Raw genomic sequence first — 26714 nt, forward strand, 5'->3', positions numbered from 1 at the left:
TGAAATTTAATCACTTGCTTTCCATTACCTGGAAGAGCATTCCAGACACCACCTCCATATGTTATCCAACCTGCTGACCCAACTGCCACCTTGGGGCACCACTATCCATGCCCCTATCCTACCCACTGTGTTTCTCCTCATCAACCTCTCATAACACTAAGAGCCTGCCTAGCAGACCTTTTCAATTTGCCACATCCCTCCAAACTCCCTACTGACACTCCACATGCAGAGCCCAAACAATTCCAGAACACTGTTGTTAACTTTTCCACCAAAATCCTCAGCCCCACAGAAGTTTCAGTTCCATCCAAAGACCTCAGATTAAGCCTTGCACTCAAATTTAACCTTGCTGGGCTTATCCAAGACCTATTCTTCTTCTCTCAATCCCTGCAATGGAAACACATCTTTCCCACCAATACCTTCAACCAAAGGCAAACTAATTCCAACAATAAATCCTGCCTCTCCCAATTCATACCACCATCTAACTGTGATCCTCTCCCACCCCCATCTGATCACACCATGATCACCTTCCATGAATTCCTTACCTCCAACTTGGCCTCGCTACCATTCCTCTGATCCCTTCCTAAGAACACCAACTTTTCAGCAGAGGAAAGGAGAGCTATAGACAGTCTCAAAAGAGATCCTGAGCTAATCAGCCTCCATGCAAACAAAGATTCCACCACTGTCATCACAGTAACTAAATGGCAGAAGGCCACTGCCAATTGTGTGAGTTGTTACCTGTCAGAGTGATCCTGTCCCAGAAGTCAAACATAGCCTCCAATCCCTCCTTCAAGCTTAGGGCCTTCCCAAAACCTCTCCTCAAATTTACTTCCCTACTCAACCCTGCAACACCCTGCATACCCACTTTCGATATGCTCCCCTAAATTTACAATCCAACCATCCTGGACACCCCATTGTAGCTTGTTACTGTGCCCCCCTGAAAAGATTTTAGTCCTCATAGATCAGCACCTTCAACAAATTGTCTGTAATCTAGCCTCCCATGTGAAAGATACCATCCATTTCCTTCACCGACTCTCCATCATCCACACCCCTTTACCTTCGAGTTCACTACTGGTCACTGTTGATGCCTCTTCCCTATACACCAACATCCCTCATGTCCATGGTCTTTTTGCAATTGAACAATATCTTCCTTAAGATCCTTTTGACTTGAAATCTACTACCTCATTTCTCCTACACTTTACTAAATCTATCCTATCTCACAACTACTTCTCGTTAGAAGGTAAGGTACGCAAACAAATCCATGGCACAGCTGTGGGCACCCACATGGCATTGCCCTATGCCAACCTGTTTATGGGACATCTAGATGGTGATTTCCCTAAATCGCTTTACACAAATCCCTTTGAAAGGGCATGGCCAATTTCCTTCCGCAGTCTTCCCTAATCTGAGCTTGTGCTCTGTCTCTAATGACCTTGTTGTTGATGGGGTGTTAATAACTAATCTCTTCTCCATTTATAGGACATTTTCCTTGCCTCCCAAAACCCCAAACCCTTGATCTGGTTCAAGTTCATTGATATTCTCATTTCTTCACAAACTCAAAACTTTCTCTCCCATCTGCTTCTCCAAGTCCTCCTCAGTCAAATATACCACATTTCCAGGTGTTGAACACCTCCTCTCTGATGGCTCCATCCACATCTCTGTCCACATCAAACCCCCCCAATAATACCTACATTTTGACAGCTGCCATCGCTTCCACAACAAAAACAATTCTTGCCATGCAGCGATGGCATAACTGCAGTGATAAGAACTCCCTTTCCCAGTATGCTGAATGTCTCATCAAGGCCTTCACAGACAGGTAGTATCCCCAGGACCAAATCCACAAACAGATTTCTCATACCATTTCCCCCACATTCCTAATCCTCCCATCAACCTCTAAGAGCCAGCAAAAAAAGAGTGCTCTCTTCGTCACTCAATACCACCCCAGACTAAAACATCTGAATTGCATCCTTCATCAGAGTTTTGATTATCTATGATCATGCCCTGAAATGAGGGACATCATACCCAAGAGCCTTCGCACCCCTTCTGAAGTGGTGTTCCGTCAACCACCCGACCTCCACAACATCCTTGTCCCTCCCTATGCCACTCACAATCCCAATCCCAATCCCTTGGCACAGGGATCAAATCTCTGTCTAAGACCCAGGTGCAAAACCTGTCCAATCCACCCACCCAGCACTTCCTATTCCTGTCCTGTCACAGGATTATCTTAACCCATCAATGGTCAGGCCGCCTGTAACAGCATCCATGTTTGTACTAGCTCTGCTAACAAGCACTGCACAGCTTTTTTATATTTGTATGACTGCCAACCAGATGTCCACTAGGATGAGTGGTCACTGCCAAACAGTGGCCAAGAACAAACTAGACCACCATGCGTCACAATGGCACACCATGCAGTTGAACAAAACATGCTTGATTCCAATGGTTGCTTTACAACTCAGGCCATCTGGATCTTCCCCTCTATCACCAGTCTTTCTGAACTATGAAGATGGAAGTTATTCTTACAACACATTCTCCACTCCTGAAATTATTCCTGCCTCAATCTACAGTAACCTACTGTCCCACACTCTCCATCCAACAGCTTCTGCCCCCTCATGTTATCGCCGTCTCCTTTTTCACATTCCCTCATCCTGTTTGTATGCTGCTGTTTGTGAATCTTGCCACCTGTTCTTTCCCCCTTCCCTCCTCTTCTCCTATTCCATTCCCCATTTTGCCCCCTCCCCCCCTCCTTTCCCCTCATCCCATCTTGCAACACTGAGCCTGGCAGTCTCTAGTCCCTGCACACCCTGTCAGACAGCAATCTTCTCTCTCCCCCCACCCATACCCTACTTTCCCTCCCCCTTCCACATCCTACTCCAGATTGCTATTCACATGGCAGTCGCATTCCGGTTGATGCTGCCGGTGGAAGCAGTCATTTTGCATAACATATGCTTGCTTGTGTGAATATGTATATGTTTTCTTTGCTGAAGAAGGCTTTGGCTGAAAGCTATAGTGTGTAACAGTCTTTTTGTTGGGCCTGTCTGCAACTCAGCAGGTCATCTTTATGGCTAATAGCAAACTATCCTCTTCCTAATAATAAATGTCTTAAATGTCTAAAAGACAAAGATGTTATCACATAAAAGTCACAGGAAAGTTTAATATTTGTAAGTACCCATTATATAATGTAATTGAATAGATTAAAAATCTACCCACCAAGCCGCGGCAGAACACACACATAAAAGAAGGTTATAAGACAGTGGCTCCTCCTTCAGGCAAAAGGGTTGAAGGGCAAGGAAGAGGGTCAAAGGAAAAGGACTGGAGAGATCTAAAAAAAAGGGGTAGATTTTGGGAAAGTCACCCAGAACTGCAGGTCTGTGGTGACTTACCAGACCGGGTGAGAAGGAAAGACTGTAGGCACTGTACCAGATGACATTTGGAAACCTGAGAGCTTAAAGGTGGAAGACAGGGTAATATGCAAGAGTTAATAAGAGTGAAACGCTAAGTTCACTGTGCGAAACAAGTGGAAGGGGAATGGCGAAAAATAGACAAGTCAGTAAATGAAAGATGTACAAAACTAAAACAGAATGAAGAAAGGTGTAGTTACTGTGCAGAAAGGCTGAGATTGAACGAATTAATGTAAATTAAGGCCAGGTGGGTGGCGAGAACCAAGGATGTGTTGTTGTGCTAGTTCCCACCTATGGAGTTCTGAGAAACTGGTGTTGCGGGAAGAAACTAGATCACGCATGTGGTGAAATAGGCACCAAGGTCACAATTCTCATGTTGTAGAGCATGTTCTGCAATAGGATATTGTATGTTGCCAGTATACACCCTCTGCCTATGCCTATTCATCCTAACTGATAATTTGGTGGTAATCATGTCGATATTTGGCCTTTTATATTGGCATGACTACCACCAAATTATCAGTTAGCATGAATGGGCATAGACAGAGGGTATATACTGGCAAAACACAATACCCTGTTGCAAATTATCCTCTACAACATGACAATTGTGACATCAGTGCCTATTTCACCACACGTGCCATCTGGATTCTTTCCCCAGACACCAGTTTCTCAGAACTCTGCTGGTGGGAACTAGCGCTCCAACACATCCTTGGTTCTTGCCACCCACCTGGCCTTAATTTACATTAATTTGTTTGGTCTCAGCCTTTCTTCACAGTAGCCATACCTTTCTTCACTTTGTTTTAGTTTTGTACATCTTTCATTTTCTGACCTGTCTATTTTTTGCCATCCCCCTCCCACCTCTATCACATAAAACACACTTAGTTTTCTTTGCTTTTGTTAACTCATGTATGATGTTTTAGCAGTAACGTCTGTCTTGCATATTACCCTACCTTCCACTATTAAGCTCTCAGATTTTCAAATCTCATCCAGTGGTCTTTCCTTATCATCTCATCTGGTAAGTCTCCCCTGACCTGGGGTTCCGGGTAACTTTTCTGAATGCTACCCCTTTTCTTAAACCTCATCAGTCCTTTCCCTTTGGCCCTCTTCCTTCCCCTTCAACCCCTCTGCCTGAAGAAGGCACAGTGCCTCCAAAACTTGCCTAATTATAACCCTTTTAATGTATGTGTTCCACCATCGCACGGTGTGTAGATTTTTTAATTATCCAATTATCTTCTTCTTCTGCTTGCATTACGGCTTCTGTAGGACCATGGGTAGGCCCTTCATGGACTGCATTTTCCTCTTCTTCTCCCACAACCTCTTCATTCTTTCTCTTCTTCTCTCCCACTCTTCTTCCGAGATCTTCGGTTTCAGTTTCTCCTGGCGGCTCCACTGGTGACATTCCAATCTTTTCCTGTATTCTTCTCTGTCATTGATCTCCGGCATATTTGTTCCTTCAATTTTCCTTACCTTTGACCTTGATCCCCAATCTATCCAATTATATTATACAGGGTGATTCAAAAAGAATACCACAACTTTAAAAATGTGTCTTTAATGATAGAAACATAATATAACCTTCTGTTATATATCATTACAAAGAGTATTTAAAAAGGTTTTTTTTCACTCAAAAACAAGTTCAGAGATGTTCAATATGGCCCCCTCCAGACACTCGAGCAATATCAACCTGATACTCCAACTCGTTCCACACTCTCTGTAGCATATCAGGCGTAACAGTTTGGATAGCTGCTGTTATTTCTCATTTCAAATCATCAATGGTGGCTGGGAGAGGTGGCCGAAACACCATATCCTTAACATACCCCCATAAGAAAAAATCGCAGGGGGTAAGATCAGGGCTTCTTGGAGGCCAGTGATGAAGTGCTCTGTCACGGGCTGCCTGGCGGCTGATCCATCGCCTCGGGTGGTGGCGCTCCATCCTGCTGAAATATGAATTGTTGTGCTTCTTGTTCAAGCTGAGGGAACAGCCAGTCAGTCGGCAAGACTCAGCGGAGCAGCGCCTCTGAGGAAGTCCAGTGCAGCCTGGACGAAACGTAAGGAGCAGAAAAGTTCTTGGACCACGACCTCACATCCCGAAAAGTATATCAACAGCTATCCCAGAAAATTACTCCATGGCATTACTGAGAGGAAATATTCATTTGATTCCAAGACTAGCAATCATATGAAGAGCAAAAGTAGCTGAACTCAATTGTTTGAGCAGCTTGGTAATATGTTTCTTCAAGTTCAAATTTTCGTCAGTATTTGCACATGAAAATTTCAAACATTCTACCCTATTTACTGACTCCTGCTGGCAAGCTACATTGATTGCTGGTGTGACTCTGTTTGTTGTACAGAACTGAATATAGTGTTTTGTAGTTACTCCTGTTGATGCCTTTCAATCCAGCCAGCAACTCCACAGCAGAGTGCTGCAGGCTGCCATCCTGCCAGGGCACATGCAACTCAACTGCACAGCACAATCATGCCTGTAGCAGCTGTTGTGTTATCTTTTGGCATCACATCCTATGGATGCAATAGCTTGCCTCCATGAGCCATGTGACATTATTGTAATTTCCTGGTATTCTTCCACTCGGCAGCTTTATTGAATGCTGCCCAGCCAGTTCCCATTCAGTCAGCATTGGAGGGCTCTTAGCTGAAGTGCTCTGGGGTAGGATCTAACTGCATAAGTGGACCCTCGAGCAGAGTTCCATTTGTTGGAGCACATCACACACCAGTTTGAGCCTACAGCCTCACATACTGCATTCAAACTGCCAAGTCCTTGCAAGTGCTTCGGCCACAGACTATAACCATGTATAGATGTTTCCCGGCTATGTCACTGCTATCTGATTTAGGACAGACAGTGTACTTAACTCAGTGGCCATGTTAGCATAGTGGAGCGGCTCACTCATTCCAGAAACTGTCACTGTGTTCGATACCAACCCCTATCAGACCAGGACAATATTTAGTGGTAATTACGCCATAAGCTGTTTTCTCTTACACTTCCTTGAAGTACTGTGTAATAAAGTTCAGTTGTTCTTTTGGTTACCTGGGCACATCTGTTCATTGTACGATGCACCTCCCACAACAGGATTCGCTAATGGCAGTGAAATAAAAACTTATTTCCGGTAAGGCTCTCGTCTCAGCAGTGGCATCTAGGGTACACTTTTCAGCAATAACTGTTTTGGTTCTGGGACTTCATACCCTATGTCTTTCTGTTCAAGTGGGTAGCCTTCCTCTGTGTGTTTGTGTGCCCCTGCATGGTATTTTTCATGCTTCTGTTCCACATTCAGACATAGACCACTTGTTGTTGGCCATTTACTTTGACTTATTTGCATTTGTACATCCCTTGCCACATGGAGTGGCCGTGCGGTTTGAAGCGCCACGTCATGGATCATGCAGCCCCTCCCACCAGAGGTTCATGTCCTCCCTCAGGCATGGGTGTATGTGTTGTTCCTGGCATAAGTTAGTTTAAGTCAGTTTAAGTAGACATTTGAACATTTTTTGTACATCCTTTCCTTATGTTCTGTGGCACTTCAGCTAGTTGGTTTCACTGTCTGTTGCTTTTGGGCCACAAACAGTCACTGCATCTGCCATGTTTTCAAATTCTTTGTTAACGCAATTTTTTGTGAGAAACACTGCTTTGTGTGCATTACTATTTGGTCTTAGGTTAGAGTGCTCAGCTCTTCAATTGTGAGTTCACAATTTTCATTCTGTCAGGTTCCATGATTATATGCCTTTTATTACTTATTTTTCCTTGTTTCTGTCTAGTGGACATGCACATTCTTTCATTTGTAACAGTGTTTCTCTCACTTAGACACCTGTGCTGTTAAAGTCTCCATTCTGCTTCTATTGCCTTCCTGTAAATACTGGGGACTCTTTCACATGACTGATGACTTGACTCAGTGAGTACATTTTTGGATTTGAGTGGTCTGCATGGACATGGATTACCTAGTGTTCTAGTTGCTATTCCTTTGTGTTTTGGAGGTAACTGTCTGTGGTGAAACGTCAGATGGATAGTTCATCTGTAAAGGATGGCATTATGAGGCTATGACTGTAACATGTAAAGCATCTTCAAAGTGACAATGTAAACATAATGTACAGTGGAGAGGACATACAACAGACAGCAGTATGCAGAGTTTTTACGACTCTACCATCCGTCTAAAGACAAACACAACCTACACTGCCTGTGGTCTCCTACTGTGAAAAGATATCTACACTCTTCACCAAAACTAACTATCTAAATTAACGATTCTCAACCTGAAGATGATGGTGTGAAATATCGAAACATGTAGTGACAAAATAAACAATTGACTGACAGAAAACAGTTGTATTTCTAATTTCAAATGATCACAGAACACAAGCTTTCACAACCAGTATTTGCATAGTAGTTGATATTTGTTTCAGAGGCATAAGACCATCATCCAAGGTATAATTCTCTGCCTAGCATTTCGTCTTCCAATGCTGGAGACATCATCCAATGCTTTAATGATACAGAAATCAGTTAAAGATCTGAACAAGCTCAGCAAGCCAAGCTCTTTATATGTATTGTCTTGGTAAGATAGATAAATCAGCAGTAACAAATCAAGTGCTAGAAGCGAGAAACCCCAAATTTGTTTCTCTGATGCTGTGGTTTTAGCAAGAGCTATTAATTACTATGCTGGGGTGTACAAAGAGGCCATAGAAATTGGTAATGTCACCAGAACTGGATGATGAAATGTTATGCAGAGAATTACGTCTGTGTGTGTACTCAGTAATCATGCAGGAAAATCCCTGTGGTGAAGCTGGCTGACATAATTTGCCCATTTGTCATGACTGATCCAGCAGCAGAACTCTCATTGATTCAATTTGTGCTATCATGGGGTTATCTATACAGCAGTTGCTCCACGCCTTTACTCATTTGTTTTATTGTGTGATCGCAGCACCTCTTCAAGTGCAGGGCATGTAATCAGAGCATCTGCTCCCATTACAGCTCTAAGGTGTGCCTCTGAGCTTCTCTTCCAGCAGCTTGACTGTCCCAACAGCACCTCATCCCCAGTGTGCATGACACAGACTTCGTCTCCTCTGGAGTGCAAAGGTGCCCTGGATTCATGGCCCACCTCCTTCACATAGTTGAGACATTTCCTCCAGGCCTCTGCATTCCCTGTTGATTGTCTTCTGCCCTCCTCCAGCAGTTCAGCCCCCTGCACTAAACCTGCAGGCTCTGGTACCAACACCTCTCCTGCCCCAATGCCTCCCTGGCCCCACCACCTCTTCCGGTTTCAGCACCATCAGTATCTTCATTGCTGATGCCAGCACCCTTCAGGTTCCAACACCACCAGCACCATCACTGCAGGCCCTGGCACCCCTTCACGTTCCAGCACCATGGGACCCATTGCCTCTTCAGGGTCCAACACCACAAGTGCCCTCATTTCCCAGCCCTCAAGTTGCTAGCCTTCTGTCAGTGCTCCCTCCATCAGACCTCTTGTGCTTCTTGTGCCCTCGGCTCCTGCCCCCTTTGTGACCTCCCCTTCTCATCCAAAGGGGACATCGCTCTGTCCTCTATTGACTCCTCTGTTCACCCCTTGTCCCCATCAGAGATGTTGGTTCAGCCCCCCTTTCTGCCTATTGCCAACGTTCAGCCTGCATCTTCAGAGCCTTGCTTCCTCTCCCGAGCTTTTCCGTTCACAGTGTGGGTCACACTCATCTTATGCACTTGGCTTCTCTTCCAATAGGCAACTCTGTGCCACTCAACATGCCTTCCCCTGCACCCTGTTCTGCACTACTTCTTCCTGGTCTTTGGCCCCAGACGTCTCCTGTCATGGTTATCTCTACTGACCTCCAGAGGCTTCTACTCTCCCCATAATGTCCACCTCTTTGGGATTTCAATTTGACTTTCTCAGCACTCCTGTTCTCTGGTTGTAGAAGTGTTGTTGCAATCCTGGTGGCATGTTCGGCCTTTTTCCAACAATGATCTTGCGTGATTCCTGTTTCCCAGGTTCATTTCCACCATATCCTCCTCAGGAAAGAGGGAATGTTGTATCCTTGACAGGTACCTCTGTCACCACCATAGACTACACAGCTAGATGGCTACACCCCCTCCTCCATAGGGAAGAGGGATGTAACAACTCTGGCCAATGCCTTTCAATCCACCAACTACACAGCAAAGCCTGCAGCAACTGTTGTGGTATCTTATGGTGCCACAGCTGCTGGAAACAGCACTAATTCACATCTGTGAGCCACAAGACATTATCACGATTTCCTGGTACTTTTCCACTGGACAGTTCTAAAGGACACCACTCAGCCGCTTGCCAGTCACCAGTCAGTCAACATCGCGAGTTCACAACTATGCTGCCTTGAGCCAGGAGCCAACTGCACTAACAGTGCCACAGTCAGAGTTTCATTTGTTGGAGCACAGTGCACACCAGTTGCAGCCTACAGCCTCATATAATGTATCCAAAACATCAAGTCTTGAAGAGTGCTTCAACCATGGACTACACTCATGTACAGATATTTCTGGGCTACATCAGTGCTACCAAACTTAGCACAGCCAGTATGCTCAACTTAGTGGCTACATTAGCATAATGCTGCAGTTTGTACATTCAAAAAACTGTCATTGTGTTTGGTCAAACTTCATCACGCCAGGACAATCTTTACTATTAATACTTCAGAAACAGTTCCATGTAATAATTGCTTGAGGTACAGTGTAATGAAGTCCTATTGTTCTTTTGGCTACCTGGGTACATCTAGTCATTGTAGCATGCACCTCCCACTATGGGATTCAACAGTTTTTCCAAAATTTATGGAGAGTCCATTTACAGAGAACCATTTAATGATTCTTTGAAAAACAGCATTAACATATCTTTGGTTGCTGTATTTCTTATGTGATTTCTGGAAAGGGTATCATTTTTGCTTGATAAATATTAAGTGGAAGGTCATTCACAAATGCAACAAAAAGAAGTTTTAATTATTTAGCACAATGTTTTGCCATCTGTTTGTTAAGTATGATTCAAACCCATCCCATGAAACCTCAGTTTTTCTAAGAGATAACTTAATCCATACAATTAAACATCTTTGAAAGATCACATAAACCACCAATTGGTGATATTTTATTATTCACGGCTTGTAATATTTGATGAGTGAATGATATGAAAAAAGTTAGATGTTATGCAGTTGATGATGTATATGTGTATGTACAATGTACAGAATATAATTATAAAAGGTCTTTGTACACTATTCAAGAGTAATAGAATATATCAAGAGTGAAGTCACTTGTATAATTTAAAGATACAGAATTATGATCAGAAAATGGAAAAATTGTCACATCGTGATTCTTCTGTAGTCTAAAAATTGATACAAGTATTTTCTAGACACTCTTGTTCTCATGTGGGCCTAATTTTCACTTATTACAATATCATAATGTACCCATCTATTGTCTCAATACACTTAACAGTTTGTTCAGTTTTTCTAAAACTACACTGAATATTATAGAAAAATAACTTTTATGCTCTGTTGGAACTACACCATAAATTTTAAATCTATTCTAGAGTTGTGTTTTAATTTTTAAACACGTGATGCATGCTTAAGGAAAACTTAATGCAGACATTCAACTTTGAATCTGAAGTAAGATACTTGTAGGTTAGAGTTTACTGTCTTGTGGATGTTAGGGTCGTTACCCTTGAGGCTCTTGAATAACTCTTGCTTGGTCAGGCAAGGATGGGGTGAAAATTAGCTGTAGCATTTTTCAGGGAACCAGCATTGTTGTCATCTTGAATGAGCTAAGAAAACTAAGCAAATAGAAAATCTGCACTCATCCAGAATGTTCTTCTGAATATTAAAATGAGTTTCTAAATATTCTCCTATTTGCCATGGTATGGCCATGTCTACCCTAAGCTTGTGAACTCATTTACCCTGACAGCTGAAAGAAAACTCTTATTCGTGGTGTAGCTTTCCATTTCTCATAAACCCAAATCATTGCTAAAGTTTAAAGAATACCACCTACAATCGACTGGAGATTTTACCCCAAACATTTCAGTTGATAGTCTCATATCCCATCTATATTGTTGGACATGTCAATATGCAGTGAATGTGACTACAGCTATAAGAATTATTAAACTAATCACAACTGTGTCAAAATTAGTATCAACAAAGCTTTTCATGGTATCACATTAAATATAAATAAGTACGGTCCCTGAAGCATATTAAAACAATTCATGGTTGCTATGGAACTAACTGCATGTGGCATTTCCTCTGAGCTTCAGTAGTCATGCTAAATTTTAAGTTTAGTAAAAATAAAATAAAAAGTAATGCAAAACGTACACATTACTTTATGAACAAATGCAACAGTTCAGTTTAAACTACAGCTTTTTTGGCCACATCACAGAACTGTCAGTTTACTGTAATGACTTTTATATCATTGTAATTAACATACCATACAGGAAAAGATCCGTCCAGATCTTTGTGAAAAAGTTGATCACGCATTTTCTCATATGTGACAATACGGATGCCAGAGTACACTACATGTCTGTAGATAGCTGGTGTTACTCCTTGCCACAGTTTCAAAAAGCCCTCTTCTCGAACAATTCCAACACCAGTTTGCAGCAGTCCCCTGTAAGGGCCCTTAAAATTACAAGAAAGGGTAATAGTTATCTTCTGATTGTAACATGAAGTGATATGGAGACATGAAAACATCATGACACAGAACATACTGCACTGACAGGGGGAAACTAACAAGGGAAAAAAAGACATATTAAGCATCACGAATGTTTTGACATAAAGGCTTCCTTTGTTAAAAGAGGGCAACTTTTATAAAAAATACTAAGCCTTTGGTGACAGTAGACTATCTTGTACTCTTAAATGTACAAGTAGTTAACAACATCATGTCTCTTCATTCACAATCAAACAGCCTTCATTTACTTCACTACTTGGGTATTCCTTCCTATTTGTATGACATATGATTAATATGTCAGCTGATTAAAGCTTTAGTATTAGACTGATGATGACAACAATAATTACAATCATAAGTGTTATGACAGTAGTAGTTGTTTGCTGGGCATATGGTCCCTAGTTTCTACACTTAAATATTTACACTGAATGGTGTAAAAACACATATACATACATTAATATACATTTCAAAAGTATCACAATAATAATTTTCTAAAAATATTATAAAACAGAACTAATAGAAAAAGAAAAGACATTAAAATACTGTAACTAGCAAAAAATACAGAAAGACAAGTTATCTATGACAATTATAGCTATAATAATCAACTATAGTTGATGCAGAGACAGAACTAACATCTCACACCTCACACATCAGAGGGAGAGGGAGAGGGAGAGGGAGAGGGAGAGGGAGAGGGAGAGGGAGAGGGAGAGGGAGAGGGAGAGGGAGAGGGAGAGGGAGAGGGAGAGGGAGAGGGAGAGGGAGAGGGATGGTGGAATACAGTATAGGACTGTTGATATTTTTGAATATAGATATTTAAAAATATATCATTATCGAGAGAAAAAGCATCAACATATTGATGGAAAAAAATATCAACATATCAGCCCATAACAGTATTGGCTTCACATTGTAAATATACTGAAAGTTTTAGAGCTGTGTGTTTAAGTATTGATTTATTATTAGATATTCTATACATCAACATACTAGCAGCCTGCTTATCCCCCTTAGAGCAAGAATTGAAAAAAAACAACAATGCATGTGCATGTTCGGTGATAACTATTTTGCTAACAATGTTAACTGCATGAAGGTGGCACATATCAGATTTGTGTGGAACACTTCACGTCCACTTCCCTAGTTTTTCATTTTTGCCAATGCCAACTGCCAAACTGTATGGTGAAGCTAAATGTTCAGCTTCTGTTGGTAGCGCCAAGCACTGATTACATCGGCATTTCCCCTCATGTGTCTCTGCCCACCGCAATGACCAATCTAGTCGTTTAGATTGTGTTCATCATTTTCAGCATCTTTTTTGAAGAATGCCAATGTGAAGAAATAGCACACTAGTTGCATTAAAAATTGTTTTTTTTTTTTTTTAAACAGAACTGGTGTGCTATTTCTTTACATTGGTAATCTTGTTATCCAATTCACACTGCCACACCCATTGCAATTGGACTACTACTTTTGTGCCACATACACTTGCTTCACACATTCAAAGAAAAGACTGGATGTGATGAAAGCTCAAAAAGTAGTATGTTCTACTACAGTTTCAAAAGAACAACTTCAAATAAGCACAAAAAACTGTGAAAGAAATGGCACTCGATATTGCCATTTTGATATTGATATATCGAGGGGAAAGTTATCACTGATATATATTGACATTTTTTGGAAAAAATATCAATATATTGATATTTTATCAACAGCCCTAATACAGTATCAGAATAGGATAGGAAGGAGGAGGACAATGACAGGAGAAGCAATTGTGAGGGCAGAAGGGTACAGGGGAGAGGCTCCTGAGAAACGGGTCCAGCAGAGGTTCTGGTGGTCCAGGCAAGTGGAATTGGATTAACAGAAGATGTGGTGGAATGAAAGTTAAAACCTACATAGTTCAGAGGAGTTGGTACTGGAGGGATGATCCAGCTAGTACATGTATTAAATTGCCTCTTGCTGTAAATGGTATTTTGGTTTGTAGCAAGTTCAGTAAATGGGTGACCGAGTTAGCAGTTAGTCACAGAACAGTTAGGTGGTAGCCATTCATGCATGTAGATAGTGAGTTGGCTGTCATGGCCAATGCTTCATGCCAATTGCGGCACAGCTTGTATATGGCAGGGCAGCTTTCACACATGATCCAATTGTTGTTCAAGTAATAAAGGCCTGTGACTGATCAGCCGCAGGGACTGGTGGGCTGAGGCACATTATTCACCTGAGTTACTCACATGACAATAACCTTTTGGATACGGGACTGGAAACAAGACTGGACAGGCTCAGGTAATGTATAGGCAGTGTGCTGTAAGAAAGTATTTCATACTATAGCCTCATGTAATAAGATAGATAAAAAATTTACTCACAAAGTGCCAGCAGGAGAACACGCATATAAAGATATTGAAATCTGCAAGCTTTCAGAGCCAGTGTCTCCTTCTTCTGGCATAAGTTCAGAAGAGTTACTCAGAACTCTGAGTCAGGGGAGGCTTACCCATCTGATAAGTCTCCCCTGACCTGGGGCCCTGGATGAATTTTTTTCAACTCTCCCCATTCCTTAAACCCCACCAGTCCTGTTCCTTCACCCCTCTTCCTTCCCCTTCAACACTTCTGTCAGAAGATGAAGTCACTAGCTTCAAAAGCTTAAAAATTTCAATATCTTTGTATGTGTGTTCCCCTGCCATTGCTTGGTGAATACATTTTTTACTCTACACAATTACATTACATTTTCAGAAATTAATTATTTTCATTAATATATGATAGCATCAGTCATCATCTACATTTTTGCTTCATACTATTCTGGCAGTAGTATCTTCATTCAGACAATCATTCACCTAATTTCAGTGTATGTCTATGTGAATAAAGTTATATTTTTGTAAGCTTATGAGTGTTGCCCACAACATATTTTGTTGTAAATATACATTTGATAGTTACAGTTGTACCTTCTACAAATTTCAGCAGCAATAGCTGGTTTGTGGAAGCACTTTTTCCCTTAATCGCAGAGCAGCTGTTACATAATTAGTGCAATAATTCCACCTTTTTTCCACTCACTGACGATTGTGTTCTAAGGAAGTGACTGACATATATGACTGTAAAATAAACATATCTCTTAGACAGCCAAAATTTATGGTGTAACACTGTGTTGTGTGCCTGCTTGCCATATGATGTTCCATTTAGTTTTCCCTTTCCAATTTCACAGAATGAAGCGGCTGACAAATGTGAATATACCTGACTATTAGTGTAATAAGTCATGTTTGCAAAATACTGACACAAATTATTTACAGAAGAACAGAAAAACTGGTAGAGGCCGATCATAGGAAAGATCAGCTTGGGTTTCAGAGAAATAGGAACACATGAGGCAGTACTGACTCTACGACTTATCTTAGGAGACAGGTTAAAGAAAGGCAAACCTACATTTATAGTATTTGTGGATTTACAGGAGACTTTTGACATTATTAACCAGAATACACTCTCTGAAATTTTTAACAGTTGCAAGGGAGTGAAAGGTTAGTCATACCTTGTATAGGAATCAGACTGTAATGACAACAGTTGAAGAACATGTAAGAGAAGTGGTAGTTGAAAAAGTAGTAAGTAAGGGTTGTAGCCTACTCTCTATGTTGTTCAATCTATACCCTGAGCAAGAAGTAAGAAAACCATAGAGAAATTTGGAGGGAGGATTAAAGATCAGGCAGAAGAAATAAAAACTGTCATTTGTTGGTGACATTGTAATTCTCTCAGAGTTGGCAAAGGACATGGAAGAACAGATGAACATAGTGTATAGCCTCTTGAAAGGAGATTATAACCAGATTATCAACCAACACCCATGAACCATGGACCTTGCCATTGGTGAGGAGACTTGCATGCCTCAGCGATACAGATAGCCATACCGTAGGTGCAACTACAATGGAGTGTTATCTGTTGAGAGGCCAGACAAACGTATGGTTCCCAAAGAGGGGCAGCAGACTTTTCAGTAGTTGCAGGGGCAACAGTCTGTATGATTGACTGATGTGGTCTTGTAACATTACTGTGCTGGTACTGCAAATGGCTGAAAGCAAGGGGAAACTACAGCCATAATTGATCCTGAGGGCATGCAGCTTTACTGTATGGTTAAATGATAATGGCGTTGTCCTGGGTAAAATATTCCAGAGGTGAAATAATCCCCCCTCGGATATCCAGGCAGAGACTACTCAGGAGGATGTTGTTATCAGGAGAAAGAAAACTGGCATTCTACAGATCAGAGCGTGGCATGTCAGATCCCTTAACTGGACAGGTAGGTTAGAAAATTTAAAAATGGAAATGGATAGGTTAAAGTTAGATATAGTGGGAATTAGTGAAATTCAGTGGAAAGAGAAACAATACTTCTGGCAAGGTGAATACAGAGTTATAAATGCAAAATCAAGTAGGGGTAATGGAGGAGCAGGTTTAATAATGAATAAAAAAGTGGAATAGGTAAGCTACTATCAGCCTGCATACTGAATGAATTATTGTAGCCAAGATAGACACAAAGCCCAAGTTTACCACAGTAGTACACGTTTATATGCAAAATAGCTCTGTAGATGATGAAACGACTGAAGAAATGTATGACACGATAAAAGAAATTATTCAGATAGTTAATAGTCATGAGGGACTGGAATTTGATAGTTGGGTAAGGAAGAGAAGGAAAAGTAGTAAGTGAATATGGACTGCCGATAAGGAATGAAAGAGGAAGCTGCCTGGTAGAATTTTGCGCAGAGCATAACTTAATCATAGCTATCACTTGGTTTAAGAATCATGAAAGAAGGTGGTATGAGTGGAAGAGGCCTGGAGACACTGGAAGATTTCAGACAGATTATATAACGGTAAGACAGAGATTTAGGAACAAGGTTTTAAATTGTAAGACATTTCCAGGGCAGATGTGGACTCTAACCACAGTTTAATGGTTATGAACTGCACACTAAAACTGAAGAAACTGCAAAAAGGCAGGAATATAAGGAGATGGGACCTGGATAAACTGAAAGAACCAGAGGTTGTAAAGAGTTTCAGAGAGAGTGTTAGGGGATGATGACCAATACGGGGGAAAGAAAGAATAGAACAAGAATGGGTAGCTATGAGAGATGAAATAGTGAAGGCAGCAGAGAATTAAGTAGATAAAAAGATGAGGGCTAGTAGAGTTCCTTGGGTAACAGAAGAGACATTGAATTTAATTGATGAAAGGAGAAAATTTAAAATGAAGTAGAAAGGAATACAAATGTTTAAAAAATGAGATTAACAGGAAGTGCAAAATGGCTAAGCAAGGATGGCTAGAGGACAAATGTAAGGACGTAGACGCATATATCTCTAGGGGTAAGATAGATACTGCCTACAGGAAAATTAAAGAGACCTTTGGATAAAGTTAACTTGTATAAACATCAAGACCTGTGATGGAAAACCAGTCCTAAGAAAAGAATGGAAAACAAAAATATGGAAGGAGTATACAGAGCATCTATATAAGGGCAATGTACTAGAGGACAATATTATAGAAATGGAAGAGGATGTAGATGAAGATGAAATGGGAGATATGATACTGCCTGAAGAATTTGACAGAGCATTGAAAGATCTAAGTCAAAAAAAGGCCTGGGAGTAGATAATGTTCCATTAGAACTACTGATAGCCTTGGGAGAGCCAGCCATGACAAAACTCTACCATCTGGTGAGAAAGATGTATGACACAGGTGAAATATCCTCGGACTTCAAGAAGAATATAAGAATTCCAATCCCAAAGAGAGCAGGTGCTGACAGGTGTGAAAATCTCCAAACTATGGCTACAAAATACTAACATGAATTCTTTACAGATGAACGGAAAAACTGGTAGTAGTTGACCACAGAGAAGATCAATTTGGATTCCATGTTGGAAAACGTGAGGCAATACTGACCCAATGCCTTATCTAAGAATATAGAGTAAGGAAAGGTGTACCTACATTTCTATCATTTGTAGAGTTAGAGAAAGCTTTTGACAATGCTGACTGGAATACTCTTTTTCAAATTCTGATGGTGGCAAGTGTAAAATAATGGGAACAAAAGGCTATTTACGATCTATACAGAAACCAGATGGCAGTTATAAGAGTCAAGGGGCATGAAAGGGAAGCCGCAGTAGAGAAGGAAGTGAGACGGGGTTGTAGCCTATCACCAATGTTATTCAATCTGTATACTGAGCAAGCAGTAAAGGAAACAAAAGAAAAATTTGAAGAAGGAATTAAAATCCATGGAGAAGAAATAAAACATTTGAGGTTTGCTGATGACATTGTACTTCTGTAAGAGACAGCACAGGACCTGGAAGAGCAGTCAAATGGAATGGACAATATCTTGAAAGGAGGATATAAGATGAAGATAAACAAAAGCAAAACGAGGATAATGGAATGTAGTTGAATTAAATCAGGTGGTGCTCAGGGAATTAGATTAGGAAATGACACACTTAAAGTAGTAGATGAGTTTTGCTGTTTGGGCAGCAAAATAAATAAAGATGTTAAATGTAGAGAGGATATAAAATGTAGACTGGCAATGGCAAGGAAAGCGTTTCTGAAGAAGAGAAATTTGTTAACATTGAGCATAGATTTAAGTATCAGGGAGTCTTTTCTGAAAGTATTTGTATGGAGTGTAGCCATGTAGGGAAGTGAAACATAGATGATAACTAGTTTAGACAAAAAGAGAATAGAAGCTTTTGAAATGTGGTGCTACAAAAGAATGCTGAAGATTAGATGGTTACATCATGTAACTAATGAAGAGGTACTGAACAGAATTGGGGAGAAGAGGAATTTGTGGCACAACCTGATTGAAAGACAGGATCGATTGGAAGGACACGTTCTGAAGCATCAAGGGATCACCAATTTAGAATCAGAGGGAAGTGTGGAGGGAAAAATCGTAGAGGGAGACCAAGAGATGAATACACTAAGCAGATTCAGAAGAACATAGGTTGCAGTAGTTATTTGGAGATGAAGAAGCTTGCACAGGATAGAGTAGCATGGAGAGCTGCATCATACCAGTCTCTGGACTGAAGACCACAACAACAACATCAACAATAGTACTGGAATGTAGTCAAACTAAATCGACCATTGCAGAGGGAATGAAACTAGCAAGTGAGGCACTAAGTGTAGTAGATGAGTTTAGAGTTGTTAAGTCTTTTGTAACCACTTTTTGACAAATTGCCTATTGGCTTCTGTTTTGTGATCCTCAGCCAACGTTTGTTTGATAATTTTTCTGATGTTTTGTCAGCACAAGTGGCTGGCATTGCCGAAGTTTCACCTTCCATTGCCGGTTGTGGACTGGAGTCACGCCAACATCAAGGGCTCTCGTGTGGTTAATTCCGCTGCTGTTCTCCTGATGCTACCTGCAACAGTCTTTCTCTGCAACACAGGAACCCAGGATCCATACGCCCTGAAGCTTTCTTCTTTTGTCTTAAAGCTATTGTCATGCTTGTGTATTTCTATAGCTTCCCTGAACAAGCAGGTGTAATGGCTCTCCTCTATCGCAAGACATCCTCATTGGTGAGTTTCATTATGTGCTTGGTCTCACACAGCATGTGCTCCACTGTGGCCAATTTCTCTACTTGCCCCAACCTGCAATGCCGCTTATGTTCAGGGATCCTGGGTTTCACTGATCATCCAGTCATTCCAACATAGACTGAGTTGTAAAAAGTTTTAGTTTCTCAGCTTATCACTCAAATGTCCTGAGTCCTTTATCAGGGTGTATACATGGACAAGGAAAAAAAAATTCCCGGATTTCCCGGTTAAAAATACGTTTTCTCCCGGGTGAAAAAACACGTTTTCCGTGTTAAATGACATTATATTTTCCATGCGAAACTTACCAATTCTTTGAATGGTTATGATTTTATACACAGACGTTGAATTTCCCGGCACTATAGAAAACGAAACTCATGAAAAAAGACACGTTTTGGAAATATCTCTGATGTACAACAACATATACGCTGCGTATTTTCGTATTACGAAAGTATACATTGGAATTCCACCAAACACCGCATGTTACTTTGCGAATCATTGAAATCAAGATTGCGATGCGCTTCTGTAAGCCAGTTATGGCTCATGTCACGTGATCTCGCCAGCCGATGACAGCGGGTATTCAGAGCATAGGACACGTGATATATTCAGTCAACAGCAACATTACGTTGCACGAACACACAAACAGAGAAAGTTAATAGGTTAAATTAATATACATAGTGTTGCTACAAGAAAAGCAGGTCTAGTGTAGCAGGGGATACAACCCGTCGGCTTTGAACAATGACGTCACAAGTCGCCAGAGAGCATGTATTACAAAGATGAAAGAGCTGAGGAGAATGTTGAGAAACAAAGGAATGCGAGAGAGGTAAACATTGATCTTGTCAAAAGCCGAGAAGCGATTCTTCTTAGTGTTGTAGCTCCCTTCAGTAGCTGATAAGTGTTTTTTGGCTTTTTTAAAAAAAAAATCTCACGAGCTGGAATAAACTGATCCTACTTTATTAAGCAATCAATAAAAAAACTAAACTAAAACATAACAGCCAAAAAACACTAATCAGCTACTGAAGCATCTGTATCTTAAGATCAGTTTATTCTATCTCGTGAGATTTTTTTAATAAGCCAAAAAACACTTATCAGCTACTGAAGCATATTGGTGGAATAAGAAAGTGAAATATGGTAAAATAGTGAAATATAGATAAACGATCGCTTTTAGATTCACATTCAATTATTTTAATGATAGCGCTTATTAGAACACAGAACTGCTTTATTATCTATGCCTCGAAGTGAAGACATTACTATCTATGACTAAGGAATGACGTCATTGTTCAAAGCCGACGGGTTGTATCCCCTGCTTCACTAGACCCAGAAAAGCAAAGCTTTCACATATAATTTTGGTCTCTAAGGTTAATAAGCTGCAAGAGAAGCTAAGCTTATGCATATAATGTTGATATTTTTTGCGAGTGTTACATTTTAAGATATATCACACAAATGTGCCAGTAAAATTTTTAATTGTGACATAAATGTCTGATCTTCAGGGTACGAAATTCTTCTAAATGGGTCGTCATCAAAGAGTTGATTTTTAAATGAGAGTCAAAAGCTCTGTGATTTAAGAAATTCATGGAACATTTTCGCACATAGTTCAACTTACGTAAATGGATATTTACTTTGAAAGTAACGCCTTTCAAACCACCATTCGCAATATTTTCCCGCGACTTTTTAGAAATAGGTTCGTTTCAGCAGTTGCCAGAGAGCGCAGCAACAGGCGACAACGCGCTTGCGCAGCTACCATGATGTTACAAGCCCGTATCTACGTACGTGTAAAACATTGAAAGATCATACATTATGTCATAAAAGAAACAAGACATCAGAGGATACTCCAAGAGCATCGGAATTTCGTGAACCATGCTGAAATGTGCACATTTAAAGTGCATAGCATACTTAAAGTGCACATTCGTATGTCCAGATTCCCAATGAAGTAGACCTCGACCTGATAATAAGTTTTTCAGTGTGGTTTTCGGGATTTAAGTTTTCCTGGAGCACCGTACTGTATACATCATATTTGCGTCTTTTTTTATTATGGCATATGCTAGAAGATGAAAACGTACACTTTAAATGCCGCGAACAGTTGAAACCGTGGAATTAAACATTTCGTTTCAAATACATTGACTGCCTCTGCGGAAAAGGTTAATAAAAGTCAAATTTCTTTAGCAAACAGGCAAAAATAACTCCACTGTCCGAAAGTTGAGAAGAAAATAAAATCTGAAACTAATAACATATTTTAGCCTTCCGTAATTATGTGAACGTATTTTAATTCACTTGATAGCCCCCGGCCACAGATATCAGTTTTGTTTTCATTTGACGTGAGAGTAAACGAAGGAGAAACAGCAAAATCACTAAATGTAACCACGGGTCACGTGGAAACTACCCACAATAACTCAAGCTGCTCTGCGCATCAGTCCCGGACCTACGATATTTACTAACCGGGTCAATACTAAAAAAAATCGAATTTTCAAAAATATGTTCATCTTGTAGCGCACACATCTTTCTGAAAAGTTTGAAACATAGGACATAGGTGGTCGAGGAAATGTTAAGACACGTTGTTTGGTCGTAAGTGTGTCAAAGTGCAGTGCCACGTCTCTTCAGACAGCGTTCTTCTATTGCACGTCACTGTATTTCGCTCTGGGGTATTGAAACGTGTTTATTTTGCAATGGATACCATCAAACTATATTCAGGACAGTGGAAATTAAAATGTCCTGTGGTGCCTCTCCTTCTCCCAGTCAGCCGGTTTGACAGCCCGCCCCTAAGGGGGGGGAAAAAAAAAAAAAAAAAAAATCTCGCAATTAATAGCGAATGAGATTATTTGTAATCGGGAGAACAAGAACTCTTCAGAAAATTTGTACTCTTTATTGCCTGTTAACTAACACCTTGCTGTTTTGTGTGACATAAAATTAAATATAGGACACACAAAACCAATAAAGACAAGAGGCGAGCATGAAAGTACAGATTTCTTCATTCTTAGCTTCTAGCATTTTTTTCTCTCTAATCTTGCTGCAGCTTTACATGGTACGTTTTCCTTTCTGCGAAAGAATCTATTACATCATCAAAGTTCATCAAACGTTTTGCTACATGAAAAATCGAAATGTCGTTACCTAATACTGAAAAAGCTGTTAATACAAACAATACCCAAGACTGGTGGGGTTTCTCGATCTGATTACGTCTATTTTGTCACTGTCTGCTAGATAAAACGAAATAGGCCTTTCTAATATTACAGCAATTTTGTAACACACATCTAATAAACGAGACTGTTTTGGCACAAATGGTCATTTTTATAACACGACAGAATATACCAGCAAGTACCAATGTCAAACGCCTATTAGGCCTACTACAAGCAAAAAGCTTTATATTAGGGAATAGTTTCACATTTCATTCATACGCACCAGTGTCTCAAGCATGAGATCGAAAAGTAGTATTACGCAATTTTTATATTAATTTGGAATTGTCTTGTTCTTCCATAATTTGTGTGATGTCCCCGTTTCTTCTCCTTCCTCATTCTAACAAACAATCTTGTCATCACCAATTCTGTAGCTATTCCTGCCACTGTCAAATTTTGTTCGCCGATTAACTTCACTAACCTTAACAGAATCACAGGTTTAGTTATCCCGCGATTATTCTCCGGTTAGGCGTTGTTACATTTTCGTACAAGACGTTTTCCGCGTTACTTCCTGAATATAACTTAAACGGCTGACAACTGGTCCTTATTAGTGTAACGATCTGGCCAAAAATTTTCTGTTAAAATTTCATTTTTTTGGATACACCGAGTAGATAATACGTAATCTTTCTCATCTGTTATTCCTGTTAGCCGTTTTTTTCCATTCTGGTAGTCTGAATCTATGGATTTCGCTAGTAATGATAACAACGCTGATCATTGGCAAACCCAATCAACCACATAATCAGACAACGATTGGCATTCATCCGTTCGGCTTTACTCCCTCAGCTCGTATAGCCCCGTCCCCTTTTTTCTGCGGAAAGTTTATTTCTAGATGCGACGAGGATTCTCCTGACAGAGACATCACATACACTATGCACGCATTCAAAAATCAACTTAAGATTCATTCAGAAATAAACTTAAAATGTGTTCAAAAATTTTCAAAAACCAACAGGGATGCTTTTCAAAATTATATGAATCTTTGTTAGACCAACGTGCGCTGGATGCTAAGCGCTTTGTGAAACAAGTTCTTTTTCCCTCGCGATTATGAATTTAGCTCCCCCTTTCCCCGGTAGCATCTGGTTGCTTGCTGCGACTGCTTGCACAGCCAATAGCCACATTCCTGTAGCCAGAAGCGGGAGAATCTACCTCAACTGCGTATGCGCATGAGCACGCTCGTAACTGCTAATACGAATCTAAAGCCCGGTCCACACACAACGATCTGTCTGCGCAGACACCGGCACAGATGTCTGTACATGCAAAAGATCGCTGCAAACGTGGTGTGTTCACACGACACAAACCCCAATCTACTACTCGCCCGCCATCTGTCGGTGTAGAAAAGAAATATCAGTGACACGCGACAACGCTCCCCGTAAACGTCAAAAATTTAATTCAGTTATTCTGAAATATAGACATGGAGGAAGTTCTGTTGTGGACTGTGTTCGCAACTTGTATTGCAAAAAACATTCAGATCAACCGCAGGAAACAGAGAAAGCGGTCAAAATGGTGTAGACAATGGTTGCTAAAGCGAAAGCAGTTTTCTCACGTACATTTACTGTGAGAGTTGCAGGGCGAACCTGTTTTGTTTTCCATTTCCTGCCACACTGACACTCCAATTTCGTCCTCAGTTGTACTCCTCCCTGGTCTTGGCGTTTCTTAATCACTAAGAAAGCCAAGAAGATCAAAATACCATAACGTTGGCTGGTATACTTGATCTACTCTTACACCAGATCTTCTAGGTTTCTGAACTTTGGATAACTATTTTCGGTAAACAGTTCGCTGACAGACTTAATTTACTTGACTTGCCTTCATGTACTCATCCTTCAAGACAGCGTAAATAGCTGCACATGTGTTGGGTATTCTTTTACTCAACGCTTGTTTCGATATTGCAGTTGAAAATTCCAAATCCTTGTAACTCCTTCCTGTTGCTAGGAATTTTAATGTTACCACCAGCCGTTCATGAGGAGAAATTGCCCTTCTCGTGGAAGTATTTTTTCTCATAATATGAGGAGTTACAAGCTTTAAGAGATAATTATAAGTTTCGACATCCATCCGCAAATAATTTCGCCAGTTCGCAAGGAATTTATTTTTTTTATTACCGTTTCTCTATTTGACGAGGCGTCAAGTGCCCGCAATTTTTCAATTAGAGCATTGTATGCTGCTGTCTTTTTGTCTCGGTCACTATATTCTTTACTTTTAATCTTCCACAAACATGGGTGGTTTCTATATATTTTAATGAATTCACTTACTAACTCTCGAGAACACTGACGAGTATCAGCCATTTTAATTCCCTATGCGCACAAATACAAACACTAGACTGAGCAAACAGCTGTTTCGCGCCAGATTTGCGGCGATCTCCTGGCCACACGCTCCAACTTCTCTGCGCAGATGTGGTATGAACCCACAGATTTGAGAGGTTTCGCTCAAACCTCCAACTCCAACTTTCAGGTTTGCACACACCTCAAGTTGGTGCAAATCTTCTGTCCGCACGCAACGATCTGTCTGCGCAGATGTGATGTGCGCAGACTTCTGCGCAGACAGATCGTTGCGTGTGGACGGGCCTTAATGTAAACAGTTGTGACTTCACGCTCATCGGAGGTAATTTGTTGTTATGAAGCATTGCACAGTCTTCCTAAAGCCTTTGACACATTTTGCTGTTCGCACACGCTTGCATGAGCACTGTGTGGCGTCGTCGTATATGGCGCATTTCCTTCGCAATTTAAGTTATTTTCGTTTTTTTTCTCTCATTTATGTTTTATTGATGAAGTATTATTCTGCAGTAGCAGGATACAGTAACATCCTTCGTTAGAGTATCGGTTCTTACCAGTCAAAATTACAAAAATTTAGCAGAAAACTAAAACAATGAAAATATCCCGGAATTCTAAAAAATTCCCGGGTTTTTCCCGGTTTTCTCCCGGATGAAAAAATTCCCGGGTTTTTCCCGGATCTCCCGGTTGTCCCGGGTCGTATACACCCTGTTTATGTATGTATCAGCCTTTCCTACATGCAGTTGGAGCAGAGGGGGCAAGTTTATATGTTGGTGAGCCAGGCTGGCTGACAATCAATCTTAATGGAACATTATTCTTATGGATCTTTGGTAATCCGTACAGCCACGGTGGCAGGGCTTTCGTGTTGCATAGATTCCTCTGTATGTCTGCTGAGAAAGAAGACAACTCGATTAGCTGATTCATATTCCATGTGAGCTGCTGCTTTGTGTCTGAGCTTAGTTTTCAGTATGTCTCTGTATCTAATAGGTCCCAGATCTTTGGCTCATAATCTTCTGTCTTCATTACAGCAATTGCATTTACCAATATAGTCTTGTTGGCATTAAGACTCTTGATAGTTTGTAACTCTTCTTTTTTCAGATTGCATGCTGTTGGTTTCACTTAGTGCAGCATCCCGGGGGTTCAGTGCGTATTTCCACAGTTTCCACACAAGAAAGGGAGCAAATGGCCACTTTCATATTATCAATGATATCCTCCATATGCAATGTTCTCAGAATGATAGATAAATTCCCTCCTTTTTGAAGGACAGACTGTTCCTCTTTAGTCAACTATCTGTCATTGAGACTGACCACCATGCATCACATGTCAGAAATCACCTTGTCAATCTGCTTCCCGCATCTTGCAAACATTTTCTTCTGTCACTCGGTGCAGCAGTCAAGTTTGTTCTGCATGCTCCTGTAAGTGATGCTGTCAGATCACATCTCAGATGTCTCCATGCACGCTGCTACTTAGTCAGTAGAAGATATCCAAACGTCCCCACCTGCTTTTGCCAAGTATCTCCATGTTTCAGGAATTGACTCGTGAAGAAAAGCTGGTTCCATTCTTTCATAGATGTGATGTGCTTGGATGGTAGTGATTAGGCACTTATATTTCCTGACAAGGTAACAAAGGCGAGAGAGGACATCACATGTGCTTTCTTCTCCCATCAACAATCAAGGAGTTGGTACAATCTGCAAGTCCCCTCCCTGAAGAGGCATAGTACAAAATTTGTTGACAAGTTGCCCATTGGCTTCTGTCTTGGGTTGTTCAGCCAACGTTTGTTTGATCTGA

At 40.7% G+C, this 26714-nt stretch overlaps 1 protein-coding gene across 1 annotated transcript in view; it reads right to left on the reverse strand.

Moving 5' to 3' along the window:
- Positions 1 to 26714, reverse strand: part of LOC126457678 (mitochondrial uncoupling protein 4) — a 422954-nt gene that overhangs the window by 155082 nt on the left and 241158 nt on the right. Inside the window, exon 4 of the mRNA XM_050094182.1 lies at positions 11785 to 11972. Coding sequence (XP_049950139.1) covers positions 11785 to 11972 — 188 coding nt within the window. The remainder of the gene's footprint in view (positions 1 to 11784; positions 11973 to 26714) is intronic.

The sequence above is a fragment of the Schistocerca serialis genome, chromosome 2 (assembly GCF_023864345.2).
Source record: "Schistocerca serialis cubense isolate TAMUIC-IGC-003099 chromosome 2, iqSchSeri2.2, whole genome shotgun sequence".
Taxonomy (NCBI): domain Eukaryota; kingdom Metazoa; phylum Arthropoda; class Insecta; order Orthoptera; family Acrididae; genus Schistocerca; species Schistocerca serialis.